At 38.0% G+C, this 9,305-nt stretch overlaps 1 protein-coding gene across 3 annotated transcripts in view; it reads right to left on the reverse strand.

Annotated features, from left to right (window-relative positions):
* The window catches only part of LOC130918774 (adhesion G-protein coupled receptor D2-like), a 138,689-nt gene extending 129,597 nt beyond the window's left edge, over positions 1–9,092 (reverse strand). For 2 of the 3 annotated variants that reach the window (XM_057840817.1, XM_057840816.1), the window contains exons 1-6: positions 8,808–9,092; positions 8,669–8,705; positions 8,379–8,403; positions 7,530–7,754; positions 537–722; positions 22–101 (exon numbers count right to left, since the gene is read on the reverse strand). In XM_057840817.1, coding sequence (XP_057696800.1) covers positions 22–101; positions 537–722; positions 7,530–7,754; positions 8,379–8,403; positions 8,669–8,704 — 552 coding nt within the window. In that variant the 5' untranslated portion in view covers position 8,705; positions 8,808–9,092. The remainder of the gene's footprint in view (positions 1–21; positions 102–536; positions 723–7,529; positions 7,755–8,378; positions 8,404–8,668; positions 8,706–8,807) is intronic. The other variant, XM_057840818.1, reaches the window with a different exon arrangement.
* Between the last annotated feature and the right edge of the window lie 213 nt (positions 9,093–9,305).

The raw sequence follows: 9,305 nt of genomic DNA on the forward strand, positions 1-9,305 counted from the left end.
CCTTAAAAATTTTCAACTCACATAATTGGTTAAAGGGTAATGGCTCAATATGCTGAAGAAAGGAGTCTTTGGGAAATGGAAGTCGCCCAGCACTTCTACAACTAGCAAATAGTAATTGAATTAATACAATGTGTGTATTTGGGAAACAGAAGACATTCAGCACTTCCATAACAAACAAATTGTAATTAATTTGAAAAAATATAATTTAACAACTAAAAATGAAAATAAACTGAACAGATAAGCAACTTAAAAAATGATTTTGGAAGTGAAATGCATACAAGCTCTGGATATTAGACGAGAACATGGGAACAGACACAATGAAATGAATGGATGGACGGACGGACGGACGGACGGACGGACGGAAAAAAATAGTCACCCTTGGGGTGCCAAAAACTTTGCAATCCCTTCAGTTAGAGAGGAAGGAGAAAGGAATACTTTACATATTTCAGAGCCGCATACGTCAAAAATGGCTTATCTAAAATATATCTGACATAAAACATACATAGCATTATCACAATACACACTGTGACAGGTACCTTTCTTATATTGGCAGACAGCTCCTCTGAAAGAGTCACAATTATCGTGGACCAAACTTCCTGTAACAGGGTCAAATATGCCACACTCTTCATCAGGCTGAGGGCTGTGGACAAATTCTACAGAAAATGTCTGATTCTCCAAGGGATCTCCATTCAATATGGAGTCCAAAAAGAAAGAGATGTTACCTATAAGAAAAAAGGGGGCGTTAATGATCCTCCTTGCAGTGAAAAAGAGTAAAATGAAATGTCACGATCATGAACAGTATAATCCACACTATGATTATAGTGACAGTGTCTTTTTGAACACGTGAACATTTCCCGAATGACTAAGTAGACAACAAATTTCAACGTAGGGTTTTGACAGTTGCCATCATATTTTCGGAATCAAAGCATCGTTCTGCTCCATTCCAGCTCCAAATCTATTACCGGAATGGTGTTCCGGACCTTTCCGGCCCACTTATACAGTGGGGCAAATAAGTATTTAGTCAACCACCAATTGTGCAAGTTCTCCTACTTGAAAAGATAAGAGAGGTCTGTAAATGTCAACATGGGTAAACCTCAACCATGAGAGACAGAATGTGGAAAAAAAAACAGAAAATGACATTGTTCGATTTCAAAGAATTTATTTGCAAATCATGGTGGAAGATAAGTATTTGGTCAATACCAAAAGTTCATCTCAATACTTTGTAATGTACCCTTTGTTGGCAATAACAGAGGCCAAATGTTTTCTGTAACTCTTCACAAGCTTTTCACATGGTGTTGCTGGTATTTTGGCCCAATCCTCCATGCAGATCTCCGCTAGAGCAGTGATGTTTTGGGGCTGTCGTTGGGCAACACGGACTTTCAACTCCCTCCTCACCCCGTGGCGTCGAAATGATAACAGGAACGGTGAGCAAAAATCCCAGAACCACACGGGGGAACCTACTGTACCACTGTACCCCTGGTCACGTGATCACAATGTGTGACATTTTCATATTGTACGTGGAGTATGTCAGCTTGCATCATAGCAGTGTTTGGGTCGTGTCACTCATGTGAGATGTGCTTTGCCTCTCCCCCACTCTCCTCACCGGAGTTTAGGATGTGTTTCAAGTAGGCAAGTGCCAGTATGAGATTCTGATGGTATGATAAGGTTAAGCCAAAATATCACGGTTTCACGGAATTGCAATTACAGCTCTAGAATGTGTTACTTTGAGATATCTGGATTATAAAAAAATCCATTGAACAGGATTTTTATTTTTCAAAACATATTAGCAAATTGGAACAAAGGAAAATATTAAGGTAAAGTAAATTTTTAAAAAATAAATAAATAAATAACTGAAATATTCCAAATAAAATTAAAATAAATGTAGTCCTTTAAGTGAACCAGAACCCACAGCTCAACATTATTACCATCAGAACAAAAATTATTGAATTATTTTCCACAAAAAGCACGTGTGTATGACACCTATCATGTTTACATTATACACACATTCTTTTTAAACACAGACAGGTGCCTGAGAGGAAAAAAAAAAACACGCTTTACCACCACTAGACACACTAAACACGCTGGAGTTAACTCTCTCAGCTGGTGGGAAATGTTCATGACAGTGTTTACAATCCATTAATTTTGTATGAAAACAAATCATATTGGAGGTATTGCCTCCTCGGCAGCCACCCTCAGCAAACATGTTTTACATGCTGGTTGGGCTTCCTCCTCTAAGCCGCAGCAGTCTGTAGCCAAAGTATTCCCATGCCAGCGATTTTGTTTTCTTTGATGGGGGGAAAAAATTCAGCAGTTTCACTTCCTCCAGCCATCGTGTAGCACAGCTGACTCACTGACACTGAGCAACAACCGGTGGGGGAGGGTTGAGCCTTGCAGCTGCAAGTAAGGGATTTCTCCCTGCATTTTGCGGACATAAAACATCGCTAATGGTATGACGGAAAATGTTTGCGGTTTTAAAACCGTGACGTTTTCATACCACGGCATACTTTGAAACCGGTAATTGGCACATGTCTAACCACAGCTTCAAAAAAGTCCTAGGGTAGACCCTGGGAAATCAAAAGCAAACTCCTGGCTCCATGGCCCAGACACCCCACAATTCGGCCCCTGTTGCAGAGCAATAGTTGGTCATGGTAAATGATTCATATTGTCACTTATATAAGTGAGGCAGAATCCATACAGCGGAAAAAAAGCCAAATTCGAGAATAATTTAGGAAAACATTTTCGGTTTGCACTTAGAAAGTGGAAAGAGGGAGGCAAATTGTTCTAGCAGACACAAAGAGGTCAGTGATTATTTGCTCACACCCACAATTTCAGCAATGCATGCCCCGCTGTTGCGTTGGGCAAAGAACTAGGTCCACTTTCCCAGTTTGTCAAACTCATGCAAATATTCAGCGACAAACACACTGAGCAAGACTTTTCCTTAGGCTACCACGAGCCTTAACACAGCTTACGTCGATGCGCTAATGTTTTTGCATGCAAACCAAGGTCAAAAAATAAACTCCGTCTGCAATTGTGACTGTGCAGGACCCTGATTATGACTAGGTTAGAATGTTGTTTTCTTTTTGTTTACCTAGCAAATGGATTTCGGACATGGGTATCCAAACTACGCCAGTGTTTATTTGCCCGCTGAGCTTGAGTTCAGCTTACATTCTGTTGCACTTCCCAACTTCAACACTAGCTAGAGCTAGACATTTAAACAGTGTCTCACCATAAGATCACAACACTATGTTGAAATCAGTGTCGGAAACTAGAATTTCAGTATTTTGTTTTACAGGAATAAACTTATTATTGTTATTATTATTATAATACAATGTGATAAAATAAGCTATTTTGGTTGTGATTTTGCTTACTTTTTTTTTTTTTTTTACAATATCGTTATACTTCTGGATTATTTTGTTGCTTGTAGCCCTTATTCACTGCCATTAACAGTTGTAGTCATCAAATTCATTTCAACTGGGAAGGGGGCATTGAGTGATCATGTTTCAATGCTATTGACAGTGATAGATGTCCAATCCAATTTGACTGGGAGGCTGGCAGCAATAACAACATACATATTATTTGTGCTGTACGATATGATGATATACTATATATCAGAATATCCAGATTAACGAAAGGACATGGAAGGATTCCAAGTTGGCCCTTGCCTCCTTTGATTTTTCCAAAAGTGGTCTTCGGAGAAAAACGTTTGGACACCGCTGGTTTAGGAGCACTCAAAGGGTGGTTGCACTCATGATATGGAACTCATTATGTGTGTGTTACATACAATGGGAAAGACAAGTAGTACTTTGTCTTAATGTCAAGATTTTTGTTGTTCTGAAAAAATACTTACACTGCTACTTTAGGCTACACTAGAGTCGTTGAATTTTTCCTCTTTATTCTACATATTAGATTTTTTTTTTTCCCCAGAGATGCTCACAGTTGCTCCCCCAGTTTCACCAATTAAACGTTGCAAAACATTACTCCATTATACCAATCAGACGTATCAATACAGTCACACATGACCACACATAAACTTGCCTTATCATCACACCGGCTTGTTCAAGCGTGGCAAATGTGGCGTCGTAAAAAATAAACTATTTAACATAGAGCGCAACATTGCTCGAAAGTGCGGATTTCACCACAGAAAACTGGAGATATGATTATTTTAATTTCATGGGAGGAAATATAACTAACATGATTTTAAATTCCCAGAGATGCCACATAAAAATAAAGCCTAAGGAGTCGAGTGTCCCCAAACAACGTACACTATGTGCAGAATTTGTATTGAATATGCACACTTCACGATAATCTGATGTTCAACGGGATTCTCATCATTAGTTATGGTATACTGTACTTGTACTCATAACTGGGTGTGTGTGTGGGGGGGGGGGGGTGATTGCAACAATCCCTAAAGCAGTATCTTCTAAAGCAACAAGAACTTGTTCAGAGTTTAAATGTGTTGTCTTTTGTGCACGTTCATCACAGAAAGAGAAGGGTTTTCCCTCTTAAAACTCACAAGGGACTATGAAGTCAGAACGGGGCAGTTTGTTTTTTGTGGGTGGATTACAAGTGACGTAAGTCACAAAACATTTACAAGAACTGCAGGGAGCACAAACTGGGTATAGCAGGGGAAACAGCGAAACAGAGATGCTGTCAGACCACAAACCCATTAAAAATTAACAATGAGCATGTGTGCTTTTACTAAAATATTAAAGTTTGTAAAAGTGGTGTGGAGCCCTTCACTCTATAATTGTTGTGCTCTTTATACGATAGTACCGGAGGTTTCATAAAAAAAAATGCTTTGTTAAGTTGCTCACGTCCTCTTTTCCATTTACTGTGAATATATACTTGTACTTATAAATTCTAAATGAAACTCTATGACACTGTCTACAAAAAATGTGTTGAGGTGTAATGTTTTGGTAAATACATTACACAATAGAATGTATTAAGCAGTCAAACCCTTTTCAAATTCTGGTCATCAAGGCTCCTTAACTTTTGAAAGTTTAACTGTTCTTCGTGATGATTTCATAAAAATGTTATCTGTTTCATTCCAAATTCATAGTGTGTGCTATCATTAATGAAAATAAAGATTTGTTTGTTTGAGGCACCCTTTTTTTTAACTGCATTTATCTCATCTGGCTTGGATTGCCAAATGGGTGGATCCAACTTGTAAAATTGACCTCAGATTTTTGGCACATATGAATGTCAGGACATGTGCAGTTCAAAATGTCTTTTCAATTGTTTTTGAGTCTCTCTTTTTGTGCCAAGCAACCATAACCAGCCCTAAAACCAGCTAAATTGCAGTTCTTGGTGAAATCTGCTATAATTTAAGATGTTGGCCCTTGAATGTTTTTCCCCCATTCTAATGATGTAGGAAGCTGCCCCGATAACCTTCACATGGGCTGCTCCTACAGAGCTATCTCAAGGAGGAATCCATTTCCACGAATGCCCAGTTTCACTTGAAAATCAGCCCATATCCCTCCAGTTAACACTCCTTTTCCACAGTGTTAATTTGACTTGAGTTCAGTACCCAATTCCATATGGGAAGCACAGTGACGGTGCCTGAGTATGACTCATCCTTCCTAAATGAGCCCCCAAAGGTGTCCTGCCCCTGAACAATAATAAAACGGCCATCTGCATGGCCCAGTGCTGTCAGAAGTGTTCAAGCCATTCTGACTGTAGCTTATATGGTCATTGACTTAATAGTGTCCAGCATCTATCAATCGGATTCCAAGAAATGCAAAACCTGTGCCAAGAGCCGTCGGGTTGAAGACTTCTTGGTAAGTACCCTGGATACCATGTACAAGCAGATCCAGCTGCAGTCTTTCCTTGGATCAGCTTTGGACAGAGCTGGAACTCATTTATGCGTATGTGACTTGGAAAAAAATGGTGGGAATTCCAAAGCAGTTAGGGTTGAAGCATTACTAGGTAAAAATATTCACTACGCCCATGGAAGAAAACTTGTGGAGGAGACCCGCATTCTTCTGGTATGAGTGTCTAATGAACTCCGGCATGAAAGTTTTCCATCAGCCTTTTTTTCTCCACCCCACATTGATACTTTTCTTAAGTAAATTTGCCCAGAATAACTATAATATTGAAAACAAATGCGAAAGAAGGTTTTTTTTTTTTTTTTTTTTGTTAGCCCCTTTAAGAAATGACGAAAGCAGAAATAATCTGTTATGATAATATCTGTTACAATATCTCCAGCTTCTGTCACATTATAATTTTTTTGGAAGCAATATTATTGGCAAAAAAAAAAACTTAAAACTACTAAGTAAAAACGATACAACATTCAATATTTACTTTAAAAGTCCTGTAAAGTCAGTTTTTGTTTAAAGTACAAGGAAAATCTTTGAAGATGCTGAAAACACGCGCAAAGAATAATTATATGTAAACATTTTATTACTGAATTACTGAGTTATAACATAAAACTCTTTGTTGTCAATGCACATAAAAACAAGCTACACAAGGTAGCATTCATTTTCCAAGTCATAACAATTTGAGGTTTTTGATTTGTAGTTTGTGCGAGGCGTGGTTTGAGCACACTCACATAACATGCCTACAGTTTGAGACCTGAAATGTCAGCCTTTTTCCCCTAATTTTCAGACCTTTGAAATATATACTTAGCATTTCTTGTCAACACGAATTTACTTTTTAAAAACACTCTTTTCTTCGGCTTGTCAAATTGTTTATCTAGAGTATGTTCATTTCCATCTTACAGGAAATTTAATTATGCCGGTATAATGAGAAGGTGGTGTGCACGAGAAATGCACTTCACACATCCTATTTTGCTTTTGCATGCATTTTTTTTTTTTTACTTCTAAATTTAATCAAATTAAATTTCTAAAACTTCAGATTGTGGGGGCAGCAGCTTCAGCACGTCCAGACTTCCCTTTTCTCAGCCACTACATCCAGTTTTCAAGGCAGGCCCGGAGGTTTACCCAGGACAGCAGGGAGAAATAACTAGTCCTATCCAGTGTGTCCTTGGGCTCCTCCAAGTGTAACATGCCCAGAACACCTCACAAAAGAGACGTCTAGAAGGCACCCTTCTAAGATGCCCAAGCAACCTCACTTGGCTTCTCTCAATGCGGAGGAGCAGTGGCTCAACTTTTGAGTCCCTCCCAATTGACCGAGAATCCCACCATATCTCTCAGGGAGAGTTTGGTTATATGCGGAGGAAATTTACATCAGATTACAAGATAAATGTGAATAAATAATTTGTGCTAAAGGTATTCAAATAAAAATTTTTAAAATGGGCCAAAATTTATGAACCTGGCTTGTTTAAATAATTACTGTACTTACATACAGTATACTCTCCTCCCAGACCCAAAGTTCGACCGACCAATAAGTGAGGTTAGAAATGTAGCTCAATGTGTAAATTAAGATTATAGCCTTCTGCCTCAACTCCTTCACCATAACAGGCAAAAGCCAAAATGAGTCCAAAAATGCAAAATTTGTTAGGTAGGTACTGTACAGCACTTCTCATGTAATGTAATGCATGAAGATAGCTCAAGAATAAATATGGAACCTACTTTGTAGCTGGACTGTGAATTTCTTGCCAATCCACACAGCTTCAGAGATGTTCATCGACTTTAAATAGTTTTGTATCTCTTGCTTCTCAGCTGAAGTGGAGACACTGGCTAAGGCCCCAGACCGCTGGTAACACAGTTCGTCTGCACTATCCCACTGCAGGTCAGCAGCTATGTATTCATAGGATGTCTCTGCATATGTAAGGGCTGAGGTTTCCAGTATAAGAGCTGTTAAAATGGAAATCTGGGATTAGCTGTGATTCAAAAAATCAGATTATACATAAAAAATAAAAATTAAAAAAAAACAAGGTCCTAATTGTCAATACTCAATTAATCGTAATATCGTTTAAAACCAAGAAATTTATTATATATTTTTGCATGACTGTTTTGCAATTGGAACAATATAAACAACTGTGGCAGTATGTGATGGTAATCAGTGTATTCATTTCATTGGAAGACATCATAACCAAAAATTAAGACAATTCTTCAGCAAAGAGCATGAATAATAATAATGATAAAGAAAAAAATAAAAGAGATACACAAGAGGAGTATTGATCACATTTCCTTTTTAGCTGCTAAATTGAGAAATTGTGTTTTTATGTGTTATATTGTGTACTCGTATATATGTATATACACATATGTATGTATGTATGTATCGTAAACATGTTAAGACTTACAATACAGTATATTAGACTGTTTCTCAAATGTGTCGTTGGAAAGTGGATAATCATGGACACAAGAACACATGTTATGTATCGAAGACAATCCACATAATTGAAGTCTTACTTTGGCATTGATTGCGGCAAACACTAATGTTGAATATGAGCTAATTAGATAATCAAAATAACTCACCTGAAATTAAGATATGAAAACAGACCTGAAGAAAAACAGCAGTTGGTTTAGTTATTTCTTTCTTCTTTTTTTTTTTTTTTTTTATATACATATTCGAATGTGTTAGTTTTTTCAGTTTGAAATTAAGAGGAACAACTTCAGAATGGCCCACTGTGCAATTTATGAATGAAATTAACGGTTTAATCTAAAACTAAAAATATTCAATAATGTTTACTTCAAATATGCAATCAATTAAACTCAACCATTAAAATACTGTAATTGTCGAGTATTTTAAATGAAAAAATACTTACCGGCAAACTCAAACTAGTCGACATTAACCAGTGCATCCTGAAAATGAAACATCGGGTAATGTAGAACTATAGTTTTCGTTTACTTTTAAATTTAAGACATGTATTGCAATCCAAATTAGAGTCGGCGTCTGCGTCTTACCTTAATGATTGTCCTGGAACATTTTCGCACGTCTCATCGTTAGTAAAACCTTCACTTTAGTGTCAAGTTTACCAAGAACAGTACTTCTGTTTCTCAATGACCCCGGCATTGGAGTAAACCAAAAGAAGCCGTTTAGAGAAACGAGGGAGGGAGGACTCGATTAACAACACTGCAGATGACTGCACCCCGGAGTTGGGTTCAACGAGCCTCTGAGGTCCCTCGAACTTTCCCTCAATGCAGTCTGGCTCGAGTTTTGCTGGTTTACGTCATACAAGCAGCATTCATCATTTGTATGGCTTCCTTCTTGGCGCTGTCTCTCAGTCACATGTGATGTTTGAATCATATTCTTAAATGTGCCGAAATTCTCCCTCGTAATCAGTGGCGGTTCTAGGATTTTTCTGAAACAGGGGCCAAGAAGGAGCCACATGTAACCCTCAGGGGCCGAGTGTCGCTGCCATCTTTGTTCAGTGTTTGTTTTGGTCAACGAGGCAAAACCCT

Source organism: Corythoichthys intestinalis, chromosome 7 (assembly GCF_030265065.1).
Source record: "Corythoichthys intestinalis isolate RoL2023-P3 chromosome 7, ASM3026506v1, whole genome shotgun sequence".
In the NCBI taxonomy this organism is placed as follows: Eukaryota; Metazoa; Chordata; class Actinopteri; order Syngnathiformes; family Syngnathidae; genus Corythoichthys; species Corythoichthys intestinalis.